At 45.1% G+C, this 24,334-nt stretch overlaps 1 protein-coding gene across 1 annotated transcript; it reads left to right on the top strand.

Moving 5' to 3' along the window:
- Positions 1-4,211: 4,211 nt before the first annotated feature.
- LOC120043103 (protein phosphatase Slingshot homolog 1-like) lies at positions 4,212-23,461 on the top strand. Its single transcript, XM_038987829.1, has 15 exons — positions 4,212-4,283; positions 5,820-5,857; positions 12,338-12,438; positions 14,790-14,854; positions 14,947-15,068; positions 15,163-15,231; positions 16,138-16,203; positions 16,669-16,863; positions 17,069-17,162; positions 17,259-17,387; positions 17,578-17,624; positions 19,001-19,147; positions 19,444-19,644; positions 21,441-22,071; positions 22,373-23,461. Exons 1-15 carry the CDS (start codon positions 4,212-4,214, stop codon positions 23,459-23,461), a joined length of 3,066 nt encoding a protein of 1,021 aa, XP_038843757.1.
- Positions 23,462-24,334: the final 873 nt, after the last annotated feature.

Below are 24,334 nucleotides of genomic sequence, written 5' to 3' on the forward strand. Positions count from 1 at the left end.
GTCTGTGTTCATGTGTGTGTCTGTGTGTGATACTGTGGCTGCCCAAAAGTGCCCGCTTCCATGTGCTTTCGGGAAATTGCTATGAAATCGTTAAGACGCATCGTGCTGACAACAGGAAAACCATGCCCCATGGTGAACTTATTGCCAATAAACAGGCGAGACTGTATAATTGGTGTGGTGTTTGTGCATTCATGTTGGAAGTGTTAATCTGAGATCATCTTGCTTAGCTTATAACTACATTTGTGTATTCACAACACTTGCTTGGGTGTGTGCATTTTCCATATTTGTGAGGCAGGAGGATCGTGGTGGGGTCCAAGATCTCTTAACTCCTCATTATCGCAGAAGCATTATTCTCCCGTGGTTTATATGGTAAGTCCATTTTGCTCTCATTATTCTGGTATCTCATTAGCTCACCATCTCGATTCAACCAGTACATCCTCTCCTCACAGTTCTGAAATTGAAAACCATTGAAACTTAGAGTTGGGCCCTTCGTATGATCTCTGTGTTTGTATGGTTTCTGCCTCAGGTTTGCCAATGCCTTCTCCACCAATCGCCTGGTCCTCCTGACCACTGAGCTATTCCAAGCAGGCGATGCATGTAGTGGTGAGTGATAGATGGTCTGCATGCTACTCTTTAAAATGTTGAAACTTCCCTTTTGATAGTCATAAGCAGAAACTCCTGCACCGCCCTAACAATCAAACATGTAAAACAGTCCTGCAAAAGCCTGCTCTTCTAGTTGCTCTTCTAGAACCTTTGACTTAATGTAAATGTTTTGTACATCCAGTCATCACACAAACTGCCAAGATTGAGCCAAAATGCAACCTGGAATGCAACTACTTGACGTTAGACGACTACAAAAACATACTGTGGACCACCTCGTAAAAGTAATTCAATGGAATGGAAGCTTGTGTTTTGCTGATATGTTGAGTGTCTCAATTAGTAGAGCACGCCACTTGCAACGCCAGGGTTGTGGGTTTGATACCCACGGGGGACCAATTCAAAAAAGTACCTAAATATACTAAATGAGTGGGACATTCTGTATCTGTACAGCCATATCTGTTCATTTTTTATCGATCGGATTGGCAGGAAGAAAAGCATGGCGATGTGCATTCTGCCCCTGTACTCTTGTATTGGGAGGTAAGTGCTCTCTTCACCTTGGCCAGGTCGGAGATTTGAGAACTGTGGTAATCAAGGGCCTTAACTCTTAACTGACTCAGTTAACCCCTGATTGGCTGTAGAGACTACTCCCTTCTTCATTCCTGTTCTGCTGGCATTTCTCATACTCTCTCTCGCTACAGGGTTGCTCTCACAGTCTTCAGAGCCTTCATCACTGGGGGATTCCAAGTTGCCTTTATCTGCACACCTGAGTTAAGCATATTTACATTTTTCCATCAGTAGATACTTGACATCTAAAATCTCAGCTACTGCTGTTGAGGACATGAGGACAATTTGTATAAACTATTCTTTCTTTAGGGTATGGGGATCGGGACCTGCAGTGGGATGGCCAAGGTGGGTGCCCTCCTAACTCATTTAATAATGACCCGGTTTTAGATGTACTTAATTCAAATCTAAGACATCCTGCCCCCTCACCGAGGGCTCCCCAACAATGCTAACCTCCAGCTGTTTTGGCCCATACAGGTGCCCTCAAGAAGTCTGTGTACCTGACACTGTCCGTGTACTGCATCTGTTGCCTGCTGGACACAGGAGTGTCCGTGCTGTTGCCCATTGAGACCACAGGCCTGGGCCTGCAGGAGACTAGTCAAATTTAATTTTATTTTATTTAACCTTTATTTAACCAGGAAGGGCTCATTGAGATTTAAAATCTCTTTTTCAAGAGCGTCCTGGCCAAGATAGGCAGCACCAAGTCATTACAAAAAATTACAGACAGACAACATGAAAAACTACAAGTAATCTAGTAAAAACCATTCATGAATTCACAAGAGTATAACAATATCAAAAACAGCAAATTAAAAACATTGACAGGTCAGGGAATCAGCCTCAAAATCCTTCATCAGTGATTTAAAAACACCAATCGGGACAAGTTCTTCCAGTTTAAAATTATTTTGTAAGGTGTTCCAAGACGATGGCGCAGAGTACATAAAAGACCTTTTACCAAATTCAGTTCGGACATTTGGAACAGTTAGCAGGATAAAGTCCAGTGAACGAAGAGAGTACCCACCACATTTCTGAACAATAAAAATGCCCAAATAAAAAGGTAGTAAACCCAAAATGGCTTTGTAAATAAAAGTATACCAGTGACTGAGCCTACGAGTGACTAGAGAAGGCCAGCCAACCCTGGTATACAAAGTGCAGTGGTGCGTAAGGGTTTTGCAGTTTAAAATAAATCTCAAAGTGCCATGGTAAAGAGTGTCAATTGATCTCAAACACTGAGCGGAAGCATTCATATATAAAATATCCCCATAGTCTAGTAAAGGCATAAATGTAGCTGATACTAGCCTCCTTCTGGCTTCAAAAGAAAAACAGGCCTTATTCCTAAAATAAAATCCCAATTTCAGCTTCAATTTTTTTGTAAGTTGTTGAATATGCAATTTAAAAGAGAGGCCGTCATCAATTAGAATTCCAAGATATTTGTATGAGGTTACAACCTCAATCTCCTTGCCCTGACAGGTAGTAACAGGTGAAAGGTTCAGAGGTCTATTTCTTGCATTAGAAAACACCATTAGTTTAGTTTTGTCAGTATTGAGGATAAGCTTCAATTGACACAAGGTATGTTGAACAGTATAAAAAGCAGTTTGCAAGTTCTGGAAAGCTTTTGTAAGAGATGAGGCACAACAGTAAATAACAGTATCATCAGCATAAAAATGAAGTTGTGCATTTTGGACATTTCTGTCTAAATCATTTATATAAATAGTGAATAAGAGAGGACCAAGTACAGAGCCCTGGGGCACACCATTCAGGACAGACAATTTAACAGACATAAGCCCATCAAATTGAGTGCACTGAGTTCTATCAGACAGATAGTTAGCAAACCATGCAACTGCATGCTCCGAAAGACCTACACTCAACAATCTCTGCCTCAGTATAGCATGATCAACTGTATCAAAAGCCTTAGAGAGATCAATAAAAAGTGAGACACAGTGCTGTTTTTTGTCAAGGGCTTCAGTGATATCATTTAAAACCTTCATGGCTGCTGTAATTGTGCTATGCTTCTTCCTGAAGCCCGATTGGTACATTGATAAAATAGAGTTAGTAAATAAAAACTCTTTTAGCTGTTCACTTACAAGGGTTTCAAATCACAGCCGGTCAGGAGAAGACCACGAGCCAGACGTCAAGTGGCTCAGGTTTCACCAACACATGCCAGCTATGGATCAACCGATGAGAACAATAACAGCTGATGAGAACAAAAACAGCTGATGAGAACAATAGGGTGGGCTAAGGTGTTGAGAGAAATGGATGGAACTTGATTATTCCCACTTCAGTCTTTTCAAGTCATGTCCCATGGATTCTACACAAAAGGACATTACAGATATTTTTCTGTAATTATTTAGATAATAATAATTTAAGAGAATGTAGATGGCAATAATGAATTCCTCCACATCATTTTCATTATAGCAATACAATGGGTGCATATCTGTGTATGTGCAATATGAGTTCTAAGATTTGTGTACTAATGTTCCTTGCTTAAATCTGTTTGCAAATAATATTCACATGAATACATTTCATGATAAGTAGCCTTTGGTTTCCGTTGAGTATAGTAGTCTCTAGTCTGGCCAGAGTCACCTTGACGACATTGGCCCAATGATAGCACCTTGACGACATTGGCCCAATGATAGCACCTTGACCACATTGGCCCAATGATAGCGCGCACGCAAACCGAAGCAGCCAATCATAGCATCCGGCAAAGTGTCAGAACAGAAGCGCTTGTCATTTATGCTCTGCATGCAACCTGGCTGCGATGTGTTTTGTTTGTCTGCACGATAAATGGTATATGACACAGATGGACAAAATTGCATACTTGCCTTTACAACTATTTACAAATGACTATTCTAAAACGAACTGTGAAGGATGGGCGAGTCAGAAGCCGGTGATGGGTTTATCAGGATGGTGAAATCAGAGGCAAGAAAGATTTAATGCGATCCTGAGCGTTTTCTCCTGTGCTGCACAGGGTCAATCTAGGCGCATCTTGGCCCAGAGCAACGCGCCTTCCTTCCCCCCATTCAAAGGTCTCCTCTCCGTAGCAGTAGCCAGCCATGGCCCTGGTAACCCTACAGCGCTCTCCCACCCCGAGCGCAGCATCCACCGCCAGCACCAACGCGGGGGAGGTAAGTGAAACTGCGGGAGTTGTTCTCTACGTAGGCAGCGCGGTAGAGGAAACGCCGGGGATGCGCCCGATGTTCACGTCCCTCATCCACTAGGCCCAGCATTGCAGAGGACGTTTTCAGTTGTCAATATAATTTTTTTGCAATTTAGTGACATATTTTATGTAACACGGCAAGACTGTTTTGTATGGACATCGTTTAATAGACTTTATGGAATCCATCCGTTTAGAATGGTGAAGTAGTCCAGCCCCGCGCTATTAGCTTCTAAACAAAATCTGAGCCGGTGATTTAGTTACCAGAACAATGCATTAATTGTATATGGCAGCATTTTATTTCTGCCTTCAGTTTTTGTGATTTAAAGACAAATATGTGTTTATACTGCAAGGCAATTTAATGAAAGCATTATTTCAGGATTTTGCTTAGATTTTTTCAGTCATGACATTTGTTTAAATTCCTTGCTTCAGCTTGCATATGGAAGAGACTATAGAGTGAGATTCATCAGTGTTGTGCAGCTACTTGCCTAGTTATGTACACCATTACATCACTACTGAGTCAGGGATGTTGCTGTTGGTACCCGCTCGTTTCAATCACTGTCAAAATACTACTGTGGCAGGTGTGAGCTTATATTTCAAAACATATGAGATCATAGATAGTGACATGGTATGGCCAGTAGAGAGCGCTGATACACTGTATTCTATATTAAATGCAAGTGTATTACACGTTTTAAAACCTAACGTAAAGCATCTCCTTCATGTCCCATAAATTCAGTTTAAACACTGGTACATCACTCTGATCTTACTAATAAAGCACATGATGACTTTCAAAAGCGAATTAATCCGTCATGGCTTGAATTCCATGGAGGCAGGCGCGTGCGCACACACACACACATGGCTGTCTGTGTGCTGCAGAAATGATGTCATACTAATTACATCATTAAAGATACTGCTGCAGAAATTATTTCATACTGAGTTGGTTACCTACGGTATATAAGTCTGTATACCTCTTTTATATCTGAAAGTATCTAGATTACAATTGTGACTGAGTTTGAGCTGTGGTATTAAATAGCCTCTTTGACATCAGATCCACAGATCAAGCGCAGTCTAGGCCTATGTGCTCTTTTCGACACTGTAACCTGTCATGAAACGCAGAGAGAGAGCTTTATGCAGATCTCCTAATGCAACAAACAACCTCAACCACTCTGTCCTCTGTCCTCGGGGAGTTACAGCATTGCTACTGGTACAAAGGCCCAATGTCTAGCCTATATTTAGTTACTTGTCCACGTAGATCAAGAGCATCACTTAGTGGTGGTCTATTTACCCATAACTCTAAATGAAAGGAATCTCTCTGTCTCCACCAGTCATTGTACTGTGACATTGTGATTAGGTATGGTAGCAAGGGGAGCATGGAAGGACATAGCAGGGCATACGGGTCATGTGCTGCTGTTGCGCAATGCATGCTACTGTACTGTCTGCACAGCCTTGATGGAAGGGTTTCTAGTGGGCCTACAGTGTATGTAACATTTCTGTCTTTCTCTTGCAGGAATTAGGGCGTGATGATGACCGGAGAGCAAATCAGAGGTAAGCCTCTCCATCCCCCATTTTCTCCCCCAAAAAACTAACAAACATATATTTGAATCTAGAAAAAGTAGTTTGTTTGTTTTCAAAGAACTCTTGCATTATGGTGACGTGATCTATATGGAAAACATTGTTGCCCTCCCTAGGTGCCTGGCTAAATTACTACAGGCCTCTATGTCCAGCTACATATTGGGGGTCGAAGGTCAGCTATTATACACTACATGGCCAAAAGTATGTGGATACCCCTTCAAATTAGTGGATTTGGCTATTTCAGGCACACCCGTTGCTGACAGGTGTATAAAACCGAGCACACAACCATGCAATCTCCATAGACAAACATTAGCAGTTGAATGACCTTACTGAAGAGCTCAGTTACTTTCAACGTGGCACCGTCATAGAACACCAGCTTTCCAACAAGTCAGTTTGTCAAATTTCTACCCTGTTAGAGCTGCCCCTGTCAACTGTAAGTGCTGTTATTGTGAAGTGGAAAAGTCTAGGAGCAACAACAGCTCAGCCGTGAAATGGTAGGCCACACAAGCTCACAGAACGGGAATGTTGAAGTGCTTAGCGCGTAAAAATTGTCTGTCCTCGATTGGAACACTCACTACCGAGTTCCAAACTACCGTTTGGAAGAAACATCAGCGCAAGAACTGTTCGTTGGGAGCTTCATGAAATGGGTTTCCATAGCCGAGCAGCCGCACACAAGCCTAAGATCGCCAATGCGCAATGCCAAGCGTCTGCTGGAGTGGTGTAAAGCTGGCCGCCATTGGACTCTGGAGCAGTGGAAATGTGTTCTCTGTAGTGATGAATCACACTTCACCATCTGGCGGTCTGACGGACAAATCTAGGTTTGGCTGATGCCAGGAGAACGCTACCTGCCCAAATGCATAGTGCCAACTGTAAAGTTTGGTGGAGGAATAATGGTCTGGGGCTGTTTTTCATTGTTTGGGCTAGGCCCCTTCGTTCCAGTGAAGGGAAATCTTAACGCTACAGCATACAATGACATTCTATACAATTCTGTGCTTCCAACTTTGTGGTAACAGTTTGGGGAAGGCCCTTTCCTGTTTCAGCATGACAATGCCCCCTTGCACAAAGCGAGGTCCATACAGAAATGGTTTGTCGAGATTGGTGTGGAAGAACTTGACTGACCTGCACAGAGCCCTGACCTCAACCCCATCAAACACCTTTGGGATGAATTGGAACGCTGACTACGAGCCAGGCCTAATCGCCCAACATCAGTGCCCGACATGACTAATGCTCTTATGTCTGCTGTGAGGACTTGCTTCCATTCAATGTTCCAACATCTAGTGGAAAGTCTTCCCAGAAGAGTTGAAGCTGTTATATCAGCAAATGGGGGACCAACTCCATATTAATGCCCATGATTTTGGAATGAGATGTTCGACGAGCAGGTGTCCATATACTTTTGGCCATGTATTTCCCTGAGAAGCCGTGCATGCACATGCATTAGGTGATACAGTAATGTATAGTAACAATCTGTTGTGCTCCATCTGGGGGAGGGATTGGTATACATTTCTTTGACCAGGAAATCTGAGTTTCCCAAGGCCTATGGATATTGACCCCTGGTCCTGGTGTCAGTGGGAATTCCAGGACTGGGTTACAGTAGGAAGCACCCAGGAATGTCCTGAAGAAATAACATGGACACTGGTGCAGAATTACACACATTGTAGATAAATATGAATAATGTAATACTAGTATTCAATAAATAGGCCCACACCTTAATGAGCGCTTGCAAAAGAGATGGAACATCTCACACCATTGCAGTCCATTACAGTTCACAAAGAATGTCTCCATCTGGGGACCCTTAAACACTGAGATGTAGGCCTAGTTGTATCAAGGGTAATAACAGTGATAATGGTCCAACACTCAGAGTTACCATTCCCATTAACCACCATTATACATTCCATCAAATCAGAAACACTATCCAGCTGTATTGCAGAGCTGGGAGTGAATAGCATAGGTGGAATCCTCTACTCAGCTACAGAAGGATGTGATGTCATGGTGTTGTTGTGCCGGGGCTAGTTTTGTTAAGACCTTTTTGGCCTTGCTGTTGTAGTAGGCCTAGTGTTGGCTGGACACTCAGTTCTCTAGTCCAGTGGTTCCCAAACTTTTTATAGTCCCGGTCCCCTTCAAACATTCAACCTCCAGCTGCGTACCCCTTCTAAGCACCAATGTCAGCGCACTCTCAAATGTTTTTTTGACATTTTAAGCCTGCCACACACACTATACAATCCATTTATTAAATGGAGTTCATTTGCACACAAAAAATCATACAATGATGGAAAGACCTGTGTTGTCCTTGTTAATGCAGACAGAGAAATGCTCCAACTTCTTAATCCTAGCCTCAATTTTGTCCCGCACATTGAATATAGTTACGGCGAGTCCCTGTAATCCTAGATTCAGATCACTCAGGCGAGAAGAAACATCACCCAGATAGGCCAGTCGTGTGAGAACTCGTCATCATGCAAGCGGTCAGACAAGAGAAAATGATGGTCAGTAAAAACTTTAAGCTCGTCTCTCAATTTAAAAAATCGTGTCAATACTTTGCCCCTTGATAACCAGCTCACTTCTTTCTGTATGTTGTAAAAGCATGACATGGTCGCTGCCCCTATCATTGCATAATGCAGAAAATACATGAGAGTTCAGGGGCCTTGCTTTAACAAAGATAACGTCTTTCAAGCTGTCAGGCATTCCTTTGGCAGCAAGAGCCTCTCGGTGGATTCTGCAGTGTACCCAAGTGGCGTCGGGAGCAACTGCTTGCATGCGCGTTACCACTCCACTATGTCTCCTTGTCATTGCTTTTGCACCATCAGTACAGATACCAACATCAGCAGCAGCTACGTTTGGCTACATACGGACCGTTAGTGGAATTCCCGTGAGAGTTTCATGGTTAATGTGATTGGATGTTAATTATTTGACTAGGCTACCTGTATCTGACATTGTGTTGTTATTTCGCTGAACACTAGATGGTTTAATTTTATTTTTGGCAGTGAAACGAGGCTACTCAGGTGAGGGGGGAAAAAAACTCACCCAAATGTATAGCCCCATTGGAAAATATAAATGGACTGTTAGAATATACAAATGTAAAAAATATTACGTAAAATAAAAATTTGCCGTGCCCCTGAAAAATTTGGCGTAATTTTTTTTACATTTGTATATTCTAACAGTCCCCTGACAAGCATTGTACTTACCCCAGTTTGGAAATACATGCTCTAGTCCAACCTGGCTGGGCCAGGGGAGTTTCAGCCTTACACAAGTTTCCCCCATCCGCTAGACATGACACACACAGGGTGGGTTGAGATTATAACATTGATAAGGTAGATTACTTTCTTGGTTGTACAAGGCAGATAGAGGAACGTTTGAAAGGTGGTATAGGGAGAAATTTTGATCATGTAAAATCCTCCTTCAGAGTTGCTTCTGCCTGCAGAAAATGTAGGACGAGAGAAGGTAAAAACACACAGAAAAAAAAGATTGATATTAGTGGTTTTGTGCCATTACATATTTTGTTGTTAAAAGGCTAAAGCAAAGACATTTAACTTGATAGTGATGGATAGTCACCAGAGAAATGCTGCAGGGCGGAGCAGTCACACCATTGATTATTGGAAGTGGCCCAGTCCACATTAGCTCTGCTCATCTTGTCCTCTCTCAGACCCTAGGACCCAGTGATGTCAGCAAGTCTACCTCTCTGAGGGCCATACTGTATCAGTCAGGCAGAAACCTGATCCACATTTACCCCCCAGCAGCCCTTGGTTGTCACAGTACCCTGGCTGCCTCAGCCAGAAAGCTCAAGCACCAGACAGGGTTATGCAACAGTCAAGGAGAGAGGTGTGTTTGCAGACTTCAAAAGGGAAGATGTCCTTGGTGTGTGTCTAACTAGCAGCTTGCGTAAATTGCTTCACACTGGCATTGGATATGTGTTCTGTGATGGAGTTATGGTTCATACAAAGTTGAATATGCCACTCAATGAGTAGCATGTTTCCTTTGACTCAGTGGCTCATCAGAGATCCTCTGGGATCTTCCATGTCAAAGAGCATCCACTCACTCTACAGACGTGTGCTTTGTAGACTGAAGCAAGCTAGATTCCCTGCCACCCAACCCAGCTAACGTGAAACATGCTTGAATGGTGCTTTTGTGTCGGGAGTTCTGATTGCTCAAGCGCGTGCTGTGAGGAGATAAGCTGCTGCTGATGGTCGGGAGTTGAGGCAGGAGGCAGAGCTGAACAGACGCAGCAGAAGTCTGAAGACTGATCCTCACAGCCCAGACGGACAGGAGGGGGAGACGGACGCACCAGACCAAGACAGGATACATCATCGGACTATTGAACCCAATCTGCACCTTTTTACAGGGAAAAAAGGAACCCAGGGCTATATCAGTTATTATACTTTGGAAAACAAATTCGTTTTTGAGGCACAAAATGCTTGTGAATGTATTTTTTGCACATGGATGTGCTAAGAAGCTATAAGGGTGGAGGAGATTTTGTGAGGAAGCCAGTAGACACCAGAGAGCTACTGAGGGAGAGCTCCAGAATCAGGATGCATCTTGTGGTGGAGCCCTCACAGGAAGCCATGCTTACCATGCTGCCTCACTTTGTGAACAACGCAGTCCTGAGTCAGAGAGAGATCTGGCGAATGGAAGTCCTCCACACACTCAGGATTGCCTCTCCTTGAGTGAATCTCTCACTGGCATTTCTATCTTGATAAGAGGTAGCACAATGGCGACAATGGTTTGAATGGTTGTAACTTGTAAGTGTGCACCCTGCATTTTCTGTATTAGTCATTAGTCATTTATTTGGATAGCTCTGTGGGTTTTTTCCAGGGTTGACAACTTATTTTTTCTTATACATCAATACAAATTGTACTTTAATCTTACATTTGATCGTACTGTTAGAATTGCTTACGGGCATTGTTTTTATGGCTGTCTATATTTATTCTTGAGTGTTCTTAAGGTGAGTTTACACAGGCAGCCTAATTCTGATCTTTTTCCACTAATTGGCCTTTTAACCAATCAGATCAGCTGTTTTGCCAATAATTGAAAAAATTATCAGAATTGGACTGTCTGTGTAAACTCAGCCTTAGAAAGATGGGGATATGCTCTGATTGTTTTCAGTAATGGTGTAATGGATGGATCAACAGTAGCTGGAGCGTTTTCCATAAAGCTTTCTCTTTAAGTCTATACATCCATCTGTGATTACTGCTATTCAGTTCATCCCATTTACAGTACATCTGAAGATGAGCTGTTATGGTACCCTACCCAACTCTCTGACCTCTTGATCGAGGCCACCCTCATCTTTTTCAGGACATTCTGAAAAGGAACAATGCTATGTAACAGCGGGGCAGAAACAAAAGGTCTTGTGATGGACCCACTGTCATACCATGCTTTGTTTGTGGTGGCAGAGCGAGAGGGCAGCCTGCCTGTTAACAAAGCCCAGTTCTGTTCCTCCTGGTCAATGTTGTGGCCAGCAAACACCCAACTCTTTTCTTCCTGGACATTGCTAAGTCCAAGGAAAAACTATATTTTATCCGGGGGTGGTCAGTGCCTCGAGCACAGGGGTTTGGGCAGTCAGGAGAGCCCATCCCTGGCCAGAGAAGGGAGGGATAGATGGTGGTGACTGAAGAAAGGCAGAGGAAATATTTCAGTGGTGGGCTCAATTATCTGCCCCAACGATAGGTCAGGGGACCTAACCACGTTCTGTCAGTTTAATATCTGAGGGAAATATTTCATAAAGGAAAGACCTGCTCACATTTACTTCCTGATGAATTTGGGAACATCCTTTCCTGCTAGTCACTAAACTTTGGAAAAGCAATTAACAGCCATCCCATCCTGCCTCTTCCCACTGTAGCTCTGCTCTCTGATTATGCGCATTCTACGTCTCCAGGTCATTTGTCTTCATTCCTGGACAAAAACAGCCTCACTCATTGACAAGTGAGAAGAATACTGTGGGTTGGACAGTTAATTGAACCACATCAGCCTTAGGAGAGTCTGCAGCAGGGCATCCACATTCCACATGATCATTTTCAATGAATGTTTTGGCTCCCTGAAGTGAACGCACTGGTGATTGCATAGTCTGTTAAATACATCATGGAAAGGAAAGTAGACTATGGCTGGGTAGTTTTGTGACAACGGACATACTGTTAATCTGTGGATCTACTTAAATGGAGCACAACAAAACAGGGAAGAGACACCAAGCAGGTGTAAGAAGGAGTGACTATTTCAAATGTCCTCTCTGTTCTAGAGTAGAACGCCATGCTACTTACTATAGGTACTGTGGAGTGCAGTGTGCCACAGACGGTGCTTAAGCTGTTGAAGCAGTACAATGATTTGTCCAACGTGCTATTCAGATATGCTGATGATCTGTTGCCTACTTCCAGTACAGTCTGTACTCTTTCTTTCACTTCTCTAATGAATGCTTCCCCTGTGTGTTACAACATCAAACCACTAGAAACCCTATTTCCCTGTCTGTTTCAGCCTCAGCGAGAGCTTCTTCATGGTCAAAGGAGCTGCCCTCTTCCTGCAACAGGGCACCAATGCACAGGGACCCAAGACCCCTACACACCACAAACACGCAGGTAAACACACTGGCACACCACAAACACACAGGTAAACACACTGGCACACCACAAACATGCAGGTAAATACATACTCTTGACACACACTGGGCCCATTGTTCATTGGCCCTGTTCACCCATGACTGCGTGGCCATGCATGCCTCCCACTCAATCATCAAGTTTGCAGACGACACTACAGTGGTAGGCTTGATTACCAACAACGATGAGACGGCCTACAGGGAGGAGGTGAGGGCCCTCGGAGTGTGGTGTCAGGATAATAACCTCAGGAGATGATTGTGGACTTCAGGAAACAGCAGAGGGAGCACCCCCCTATCCACATCAATGGGACAGTAGTGGAGAGGGTGGAAAGTTTTTAAGTTCCTCGGCGTACACATCACAGACAAACTGAAATGGTTCACCCACACAGACAGCGTGGGGAAGAAGGCGCGGCAGCGCCTCTTCAACCTCAGGAGGCTGAAGAAATTTGGCTTGTCACCAAAAACCCTCACAAACTTTTACAGATGCACAATCGAGAGCATCCTGTCGGGCTGTATCACCACCTGATACGGCAACTGCTCCGCCCACAACCGTAAGGCTCTCCAGAGGGTAGTGAGGTCTGCACAACGCATCACCGGGGGCAAACTACCTGCTCTCCAGGACACCTACACCACCCGATGTCACAGGAAGGCCATAAAGATCATCAAGGACAACAACCACCCGAGCCACTGCCTGTTCACCCCGCTATTATCCAGAAGGCGAGGTCAGTACAGGTGCATCAAAGCTGGGACCGAGAGACTGAAAAACAGCTTCTATCTCAAGGCCATCAGACTGTTAAACAGCCACCGCTAACATTGAGTGGCTGCTGCCAACATACTGACTCATCTCTAGCCACTTTAATAATAAAACAATTGATGTAAAAATGTATCACTAGACACTTTAAACAATGGCACTTTATATAATGTTTACATACCCTATATTTCTCATATGTGTATATACTGTACTCTATATCATCTACTGCATCTTGCCTATGCCATTCGGCCATCGCTCATTCATATATTTTTATGTACATATTCTTATTCATTCCTTTACACTTGTGTGTGTATAAGGTAGTTATTGTGACATTTTTAGGTTAGATTACTTGTTAGATATTACTGCATAGTCGGAACTAGAAGCACAAGCATTTCGCTACACTCGCATTAACATCTGCTAACCATGTGTATGTGACAAATAAAATTTTATTAGATTTGTTCAGTGAACCGTGACAATGCCACTGCTAAAGTTCAATAGTTCTATTTAAAGACAAGGTAATATTGTCTGAGGTTGGCTTGGCCTTTGTGGTTGAGCCTGTGTTCAACCCATATTCACTGAAGGATTACCTGGCCATTGACTGCCCTCGAGGCAGGTACTTGTCTGCTTTTAGCTTTGATATGTTTGTCAAAGTAGGTCCAGGTGTGACCCTAGAGCCTGCCTAGTAACCCGGCGAAGGGAGAAGACAAACCATACAAGGGGCTTTATAGATCCTGCTTGTTTGATTTTATTTATTTTTTTCCCATCAAGATGTTACATAAACTCACAAAGCTAGACTAACCCTCCTGCAGCACATATGATGTTACCTCATTGGTGTGTGTGTGTATATGTACGGGTAGGCCTATGTGTGTGATGCAGCATGTCTTATAGCAGGGTTGTTGTTGAGATTAGTTAGATCGGGGAGTGCTATCCCCTCATTTGGAGTCCTAACACACCCCTCCCCTCCCCTATGATACGCAGGTTACTCACAAGATCAATGTGAGGATCACTCCAGATTTCTTGATTACATCACCAGACGTTCAAGTCAATGCTTAGCTCTGATTAACCTGCCATCCATTTATCTGTGTGTTTACGTGTATGACAGACTGCTTCTGCACGTTTGTATGGGTTTAGCTGAGGGTTGTACTTGAGATTAGATGTTATGGTACACCATTCCCATTTATTTACCCGTCTTGTCATGAGATGTTCAGGCTTTGCTCTGCAATGTGTAACTTCAATACAGACGTGTTGTTGTGGCTGGTATTGGATCACCCTGCAGGTGGGCATAATCAGAGGTACCAGTCTAAGTAGGGGCCTGGATAGCAGAGCTGGACACAGTTATGCAATATGTCTGATTATGAGGCTTGCTTGATCTGGATTATTTACATTTACATTTACATTTAAGTCATTTAGCAGACGCTCTTATCCAGAGCGACTTACAAATTGGTGCATTCACCTTATGATATCCAGTGGAACAACCACTTTACAATAGTGCATCTAACTCTTTTAAGGGGGGGGGGGGTTAGAAGGATTACTTTATCCTATCCTAAAGTAAGATTATGGTATGCGGTTCTCTTCTCTCCCAGGTGACTTACCTCAACATCTGCAGGTTATGATTAACACCCTCCGCTCTGAGGACCGCATTAAACTGGTGAGTCAAATTCCCATCTCAGATGTACTTACCATCCATCTTTATTGACAAACAAATGCTACACAGTGTAACCTGTTCTTACTGTTCCCCAGGCTGTACGGTTAGAGAGCGGTTGGTCTGACCGCGTGCGGTACATGGTTGTGGTCTACACCAGTGGTCGACAGGACACAGAGGAGAATATCCTGCTAGGGATGGACTTCACCGATAAGGACAGGTACCCGTCTTTCCTCCTTAGCCAGCAGTATTACGCTACAATATGGTTTGTTGTTGTCATAGAGTAATAATCTATTCCATTGCATAACTCCCAGTAAAAGCTGCTCTATCGGGATGGTGCTACCGCTATGGAGCGATACGAAGATTCATTTAGATGGCGATGGGTAAGTGCTACTCTTCTACATACTGAGGATACAAAACATTAGGAACACCTGCTCTTTCCATGACAGACTGACCAGGTGAAAGCTATGATCCCTTATTGATGTCACCTGTTAAATCCACTTCACTCAGTGTAGATGTAGTGGAGGAGACTTTTTAAGCCTTGAGACATGGATTGTGTATCTGTGCCATTCAGAGGGTGAATAGGCTAAACAAAAGATTTGAGTGCCTTTTGAACAGGGTATGGTAGTAGGTACCAGGCACACCGGTTTGTGTGTCAAGAATTACAATGCAGCTGATTTTTCACGCTCAACAGTTTCCCATGTGTACGAAGAATGGTCCACCACCCAAAGGACATTCAGCCAACTTAACACAACTGTGAGAAGCATTGGAGTCAACATGGGTCAGCATCCCTGTGGAATGCTTTCGACACCTTGCAGAGTCCATGCCCCGACAAATTGAGGCTGTTCTGAGGACAAAATTAGTGGGCTGCAACTCAGCATTAGGAAGGTGTTCCTAATGTTTGGTATACTCAGTCTATACCCTCACATAAATATACATTAAACTTTCCACAAAGGTATGGTATGTGTCACAGTGCATCCCACAGACATTAAGTTGCATATACAGTCGACCATGAAGTACCTCTGATCGTTTAGCCTGTTCAAACAGCCCATCCCTTTGACACAGAATGAGTTGCTCTGCCCTCCAGTGGGCAGTCCAGCCAACTACAGGCATTTTCAATTCTCCATGTGGCAGATGAGTTCTTGCTGAGCTGTTAGTCATCCCTCTCTGTGCTGGAGGAATGTTCCATTGGGATGTGTCCTGAATAGTCCTCTAAACCCTTGTAGCTCAGCCCCTGTTCGTGCTCCCAGACCCCTCTCTCTAATCCTTCATCTGCTCTCTCTCCTCAGAGGATTTAGTGTGACCACAGGAGGACGATCGCATGTCTTCAAGCCTGTTTCTGTGCAGGCCATGTGGTAAGTGTCTGGTTGTTTTTGGATTTGATACTGTATTTGGGTACTTCAAAATAGAATTGTCTGGTGACCTTTATATTCCCTGAAACCATACAGTGACTGTACTCTACCATGTTGGTTCCATTTTAATATCAACAATCAATGAGTGGAAAAACAAACTAGTAGATGAATTATTCAGGCTGGTAACACTTTGATACCGAACCCGCTGCCAGTTGTCCATGCACAATCTACTGGTCAATAGATGCCGCTATCATTACAATGTGCATGCACTTTTCTTTTCATTCTCAGCAGACTCATCATTTTCTCTGGGTTTGACAGGCCTTTAAATATATTCTGAATTTCCTGCGTCATTAAAAATCAATGATTAAAAGACTGACTCTATAATCAGATAAGTGGAATAGCTTCTGAATAGTTGCTGTTGAGAACCTGTATTAAGACTGGGAGCTTCTTCTACCTGTGTGGCTTCAGGTCTGCCCTGCAGATCCTCCATAAGGCAAGCGATATGTCTCGCAGGCACAACTACTTCCCAGGGGGCATGGCCCTCACGTGGATGGGCTTCTATGAGAGCTGTATCACCTCCGAGCAGAGCTGCATCAACGAGTGGAACACTATGACCGACCTGGAGACCACGCGGCCCGACTCACCTGCCATGTTCCTCGACCGGTAAGACCTGAATCATCCGGTTTCGTAAGATTCAGTTAAGTCATTTTTCTTATGATTAATTTCAATTTCTAGTTGCAGTACCTTCTGAGATTGGTAATGTATGTCCATCAGGGTAAACCGGGCATTTCTTGTTTTAATCAAAAGTGATAAATGTGTTGGTTACATTCATAATTGAATTGATATATTGACATATGTTGTTATTCAGGCCAACGGAGAGAGAGAGAACAGAGTGTGCAATCAAAGCTAAACTACGCAGCATGATGATGTTCCGGGACCTGGAGAATGTCACTTCCAAGGAGGTATGTGTCGCCACTCACCAGGCTTTGTACGGGCACACAGATCAGTTTGTTGTGGCAATTAACTCTGCATGGTATAACCTGTCCTCCCCCTCTCAGATCCGTGTGGAGCTAGAGCAGCATATGAGCTGTAACCTGAAGGAGTACAAAGAGTTCCTCGACAATGAGATGCTGCTGATCCTGGGTCAGATGGACAAAGCCACACTCATCTTTGACCACCTCTACCTGGTGAGAACCTTTCCCTAACTTTACATCCTAATTGTCTCTTTGTATCCCTAACACTAACTAGTAACTACAGTCCTCCTCGCTAACCTCTGAACTACTGTCACAACTGTTACTGTAACCCTGGTGTAGTTTGACCTTTGTAACCTGACGGAGTAAGTTGTCTTGAAATTCATTCTGTGTTTGTCTTCTCTAGGGCTCTGAGTGGAATGCCTCCAATCTGGAGGAACTACGGGACTGTGGGTGAGTGGACGTCTCACAAACACGAAAGCTATTTCACTAGAACGTCTCCTTAACCACCCCTGCTCCCTAACCATCAGCCCTGGCTCACAAACATAGTGTTGTATTATTCTGTATTCCCATATGAAGGACAATAGATGTCAGGTCATCTCTCCTTCATAAGACCTACCAATACAGAAATGTTGGTTGTTGGAACACGGATAGCACCACTGAACGAGATACTGCCCCACTGGAACGCAACCACTCTTGTCAAGAGGGCGCAACAGCGCCTCTACTTCCTACGGCAGCTGAAGAAATTCAGCATGCCACACCAGGTCCTCTCCAAATACTTCCACTGCACCATTGAGAGCATCCTGACCAAGTTGCATCATGGCCTGGTACGGGAATTGCTCCGTCCACTATCACAAGGCCCTCCAGCGGGTGGTGAAGACGGTCTAGTACATCACTGGGACTGTGCTCCCAGCCATCCAGGACATCTACTTGAAACTGTGCCTGAGGAAGGCCCACAGCATCGTCAAGGACCCCACACACCACAGCCATGTGCTGTTGACTCCCTTACCATCAGACAGACGGTATTGGAGCATGAGTTCTGATACCATCAGACTGCCGAACACTTGATCTGGATTCACCACCTGCACTGATTCTCTGCACCTTAGCACACATGCACTCACATTCCCACACACACAGATATACACTGAGTGTACAAAACATTTCCATGACATAGACTGACCAGGTGAATCTAATGAAAGCTATGATCCCTTATTGATGTCACCTGTTAAATCCACTTCAATCAGTGTAGATGAAGGGGAGGAGACGGGTTAAAGAAGGATTTTTAAGCCTTGAGACAATTGAGACATGGATTGTGTATGTGTGCCATTCAGAGGGTGAGTGGACAAGACAAAAGATGTAAGTGCCTTTGAACAGTATATGATAGTAGGTGCCATGCAGGCACATCGGTTTGTGTCAAGAACAATAAAAATAAAGAAAAATCCTGGAATGAGTAGGTGTGTCCAAACTTTTGACTGGTACTGTATATGGTCCACCACCCAAAAGACATCCAGCCACTTGACACAACTGTGGGAAGCATTGGAGTCAACATGGGCCAGCATCCCTGTGGAACACTTTTGACACCTTGTAGAATCCATGCCCTGACGAATTGAGGATGTTCTGAGGGCAAAAGGGGGTGCAACTTAATATTAGGAAGGTGTCATTAATGTTTTAGACACTCGGTATACACATCAACATTTATTTATTATTGTTGTTGCATTATCGAGAAGGACTCTGTCAGTAAGCACTTTTCGTTGGCCTGTGTATACCATGTATATCCTGTACATATGACAAATTAAAACTTGAAACATGTTTTTTTCTTCTTGATGCAGTGTGGGCTACATCCTGAACGTGACCAGGGAAATAGACAATTTCTTTCAGGGCACGTTCTCCTACCACAATATCCGGGTGTTTGATGAGGAGGCCACAGACCTGCTGGCCCACTGGAACGAGACCTACAACTTCATCGTCAGAGCGAAGTGAGTGCCTACTTGTCAAACAAACGAAACCCTACTTCTCGAACAGCTAACTAAAACACGTCTTGCAGCATGTGAAGTATTTACTGCAGAACAACAAAGGAAGTGTAGATTTAAGTAGTGGGTAGTTCCTCTGTGTCTGCCTTGGGGCAGACACAGAGGAACTACCCAGGTCCGCCTGGGGGCGGACCTGGGGGCGGTTATTTTATACACTAAAACTATGTGGAAAGCCTAGTCACTCTGGATTAGACTTCTTCAAAGTTAACAGGGTTTTAATGTAAAACATTATTGCCCCACAGGAAGAACCAGTCTAAGTGTCTGGTCCACTGTAAGATGGGTGTGAGCCGGTCAGCCTCCACGGTCATAGCGTATGCCATGAAGGAGTATGGCTGGACTCTGGAGAAGGCCTACAACTTTGTGAAGCAGAAGAGGAGCATTGCTCGGCCCAACGCTGGCTTTATGAAGCAGCTGGCTGAGTACCAGGGCATCCTGGACGCTAGGTGAGTCAGGGTATACTGGGGTACTGTACTGGTATATGCAGGTTTGCTCCGGTATGTAACCAACTGTGCTACATGAGGAGCATCTGCCACTCATTCTTACTCCACTGCAGTCATGAGGTATTGGTTAGTGCTATCCTTGGGACGTCCCTAGGGTTGCACATTTTGGGGAATATTTGGAGGTGGAAACTTTCCATGGGAATTAACGGGAATATATGCAAATTAATACCATTTTAATTGTAGATGGTTTTTTTGCATTGGATATTTACCATATCATATTTGTTGTGCCATGATGTCCTTGAGGAGCAGATTCAATGCATGAGCAGCACAACCAATGGGTGTGAGGGCAGGACTCCTCCACTTTAGATAAAGCATGTCTGGTTGGAGGGGTGTATGCTCGGCGAAGAACATTCAGAAATCTCTTCCAAAACACATTGCCTGTGAGCATCAGAGGTGAACCAGTTGCATACACAGCTCGAGCAAGACATTCATCAGCATTTCTCTGACTACGTTCCTCCATTGAGTCAAAAAAACTTCTGGAGGAAGGATGGACCGTGAGCTGTTGTTATTGATAAGGTGTCTGATTCATAATAGAAGTAGAGACAAGTTCCTTCAGCACTCACAGCACTCACTGTTGTGAGTGCTGAGGGAACTTTATGCTCTTGGCCAGATGATTCTGCATCTTTCTTGCATTCTTATTTGTAAATGTACACAGCTTTTTCATCTACATTAGCTGCAGTGAAATGTCTCCACACATCAGATAGTGCCTGTGACATTTTCCTGTAAAGATGATAATAAAAAATATATATTTTTTAAATAAATACAATTCCATGTACAGATAAATAGTTAAGCAGTTAGATTAAACAACTCCTTTGTAAGATAAATGTTTTCAAATGAAACATGTATGGAAACAGGTGAATTAACACTGTTAGCAGGCTCAAGCAAGCTTAGACCCACATGGTAGCAAAAACTAGCAAGCAGAAATTAACAAGTTAGACATGATTTAAACACACTTTGCTGTAGGCTACTATTTAGAGGTAACAAAAAATCATGTATGTCATATAAAATATATTCACCCCACCCAGTATTGTAATCAAAACTTACCAGAAAGCATGTAGTCCTTGGCTCAGACAGTGTAGTAGTGTGGGCTCAATAGCATTTCATTAGTGTGCATTCTTGAGAATCAGCTGTACATGTGATGGAAGAATGCACTGTGCATGCAGAGGGTTGCAATTCCATTGAATTGGGGATAGTTTAACCAAAATATGCCACAAGATCTAGAATTGCCGTGTGCATCCCACAAAATGTTCATAAGCTAACTTTTTGATGAATTTAAGCAAAATTCCCCAAAATTCCCGGGCTTAACTTCCCCATAGAAAGTTTCCGGAAATGTATAGGAAAGTTTCCAACCCTAGACGTCCCTACCGCTTACCTTAACCACTATCCTAACCCTAACCTTCATTTCAACTTCAATGGGTTAACATCAGAGTTGGGATGTCCCAAGGATCACAGGGAGCAAGGACCCTGAGATATTTAACCTCATTATGCTCAACCTAACTCGCTGCCTAGAGGTCAGGTCAAATGTGACAGTTAATTCACCACAGTAGTTGTCTAGAGGGGGTCAGCTAAGGTAAGCAGTCTAAGGTTATTAGCTCATAATTAGGTTAGTAAATAGACTGCAGGTCATTGTGACTGAATGATCCTTAAGTTTTATTAGTGGCTAAGCATCTAATTTTGTCTGTATAAAGTGTACTCTCTACATAGTGATGGGGTTAGAATAACCATAATGTGTTCCCCAGTAAACAGCGCCACAACAAGCTGTGGAGGCCTGAGGGAAGGGAGGACATCCCAGATGAGGCGTCTGGCCAGTGTTGTGGTGGAGAGGATACCCCCGTGGAGGATGAGGCCTGGGGGGGAGAGGGCTGCAGTGCCTCCCCCTGCCGGGGCCTGGAGGTGGACGCCCTGGACCCTCTCAACTACAATTACTACTTCAGACGGCTGTCGGACACGGCCCTGGACAGCGAGCCCTCCACCCCAGTGCGCGGCCCTCCCCTGCTGGGCATGGAAAGGGTGTTCATCGAGATCGAGGATGTGGAGAGGGACGCCCTTCTGGAGGATGAGGGCTTCCCCATGGCCCAACTGGCTTTGCCCGGGGAGGGCACTGCCGCCCAGACCTGTGGGGGCCGCCTGGAGCCCCTGGAGGACATGAGGCTACGCCTGGAGTTCAGCACGGTGGAGGAGGAGGATGAGGAGGAGGCGAAGAAGGAGGAGGCGGAGATGGCCGCCCTGGCCCGGACACCTGCAGGAGGAGATGGAGTGACGGAGGACGAGGAGAGGAAGGATCAGGCCAACGTAAACCGCTTCAACAACGAGAACGCCAACAACAGTAACCGCCTGGCTGCCAAGCGCAGCTGCCCCGCTGCCTTCGACGTGAGTGGGACAGTAATTAATACCTGTATCTATAAGAATTATGCTGGTTTGCTTACTTTTAACTTGAACTGGCTTGGGGTTAGGTTTGAGATATTAAGCCTCTAATTGTAATGCTGTAAGTGTAATATTTCTGTGTTTATTTGATCCCATTTCATTTAAGAGATCATCATCTTATAGGTGTCCATAATCTGTTTTATTAGCTTCGAGACCTTAAGTCAGGTCATGTCCTTGGTCCGTTACCCTGTCACTCTCTCTGTGCCTGACCATGCATTCCCTTCCTCTCTCTGTTTCTTCTGTTTAGGACAGTGCTAGCACAGGAAACCCTTACAAAGTGAAGCCCTCCTACCAGTCCTGTAAAGACTGCCTGCGTCTGCCACCAGGGCGGCGCTGTGAGCGCCCAGCAGGAGGCCGCAACCACCGCCTTAACCCCACACGCCACTGCGGGGTGGTCCCCACTATCTCCATAGACCCCCCTGGCACCCACTTCACCAACACTCCCACCCCCCACTCCCCCTGTGCCCTCCCTACCACCATTGCCCGCCTGGAGGCCTACCGCCAGCGGCTGGTGTCGCCCATGAGCTGCGAGGAGCTGCCCCGAGACAGACACTGCTCCCTGGAGACGGAGGACATGGACGAGCTGCAGGAGGAAGAGGAGGAAGAGCAGGAGCCAAAGCCAGGGAGGGAGGCGGGGACTGGAGCCATCACAGAGCTCACGTTTATGAAGCTCAGCTTGGAGGGGGAGAGGCCAGCGGGTCAGCCTCCTGGTGTGGAGTTGCAGCCTGCTGGGGTGGAGGTGGACCCTCCTAGTGGTGGAGTGGAGCCACAGCAGGAGCAGGAGGCCCTGGCCCAGCTACAGAGGACAGGGCTGGGGCTGGTGAGGCAGAGCGCGGAGCAGCTGGAGAGGCTCTCAGGACTGGCCATGGAAGGTCCACTCTCAGGGGCTGGGCTGTCTGAGCAGATGGACCTGAGCTTGGCGGTGGAGGAGATGGAGGTGGAGGGGGATGTAAGGGTGCATTCTGAAACCCACATCCCTTCTACCAGCTGTGTGGTCACAGCCGCAGACCCCCAGATGAACACCACCCCAGTGTCGTACCCCCAGTGGTCCACCCAGACTTGGACCCCTGTGTCCTCCCCCCATGGCTCCACCCTCACCCGGAGCTTCAGCAGCGTCAGCCTCCACAGCAACTGCGGGGGACGCCCAGGCCTGGTCAGGCCGCGCACCCAGGAGATGGAGACCCGCATGAGGCTGGCCGGCCTGACCGTCCCCTCCCTGCTCAAACGCTCTAGCTCCCTGGCCAAACTGGGAGGCCTCACCTTCTCCACCGAGGACCTCTCAGACCTGGCTGATGATCAGGCCCAGCTGTTCTCCACCGTGCCCCCAGCGCTCTGAGCCCCCATCCACCCCCTGGAGCTGACTGTGTTTTCAGTGTCTCTCCTCCAGACAGGTTCCATGTGTCTAAACCACCTGACCGTGTAAGAGCAGTTTGAAGGAGCTGGGAGAAATTTGCCAGGTGTCCTGGAGACATGCCTGAGACATATTAGCAGCATGTTGGCTGGAAGAAAGAAATGACTGAAGATTTCCTATTATAGACTGAGTGTACAAAACATTAAGACCACCTTCCTAATATTGAGTTGGACACCCCTTCCCCTTTTGCCCTCAACAGCCTCAATTCGATGGGGCATGGACTCTACAAGGTGTCAAAAACATTCCACAGGGATGCTGGCCCATGTTGATTCCAATGCATCCCACAGTTGTATTAAGTTGGCTGGATGTCCTTTGGGTGGTGGACCATTTTTGATGCACACAGGAAACTGTTGTGTGAAAAACCCAGCTACTACCATACCCTGCCAAACTAAAAAGCCAAACTTTTTTTTAATTTTTAGGGGAATCTTTTGTCTTGCCCATTCACCCTCTGAATGGCACACATACACAATCCATGTCTCAAGGCTTAAAAATCCTTCTTTAACCCGTCTCCTCCCCTTCATCTACACTGATTTGAAGTGGATTTAACAGGTGACATCAATAAGGGATCATAGCTTTCAGCTGGTCAGTTTGTCATGGAAAGAGCAGGTGTTCCTAATGTTTCGTACAGTCCGTGTACATGTACTCTGTTTATCAATCCAAATAAGAGATGCTATTGGAGAAGATCCACTCGAAGGAGCTCAATGAATGTGTGCAACTGAGCCTCTGTTTTGATTCATTCAGCGTCTCATGTGCCCCTGAGCATCTCATGTGCCCCTGAGCAGACTAACTGTTGAAGAT

This window comes from Salvelinus namaycush, chromosome 3 (genome assembly GCF_016432855.1).
Source record: "Salvelinus namaycush isolate Seneca chromosome 3, SaNama_1.0, whole genome shotgun sequence".
Classification (NCBI taxonomy): Eukaryota; Metazoa; Chordata; class Actinopteri; order Salmoniformes; family Salmonidae; genus Salvelinus; species Salvelinus namaycush.

Coding starts and splice junctions, on each gene's coding strand:
- LOC120043103 (XM_038987829.1), top strand. CDS start 4,212: ATGGCCCTGGTAACCCTACAGCGCTCTCCCACCCCGAGCGCAGCATCC. Junction 12,439..14,789: donor TACACACCACAAACACGCAG/GTAAACACACTG, acceptor CTTCTCTCCCAG/GTGACTTACCTCAACATCTG. Junction 17,388..17,577: donor TCTTTGACCACCTCTACCTG/GTGAGAACCTTT, acceptor TGTCTTCTCTAG/GGCTCTGAGTGGAATGCCTC.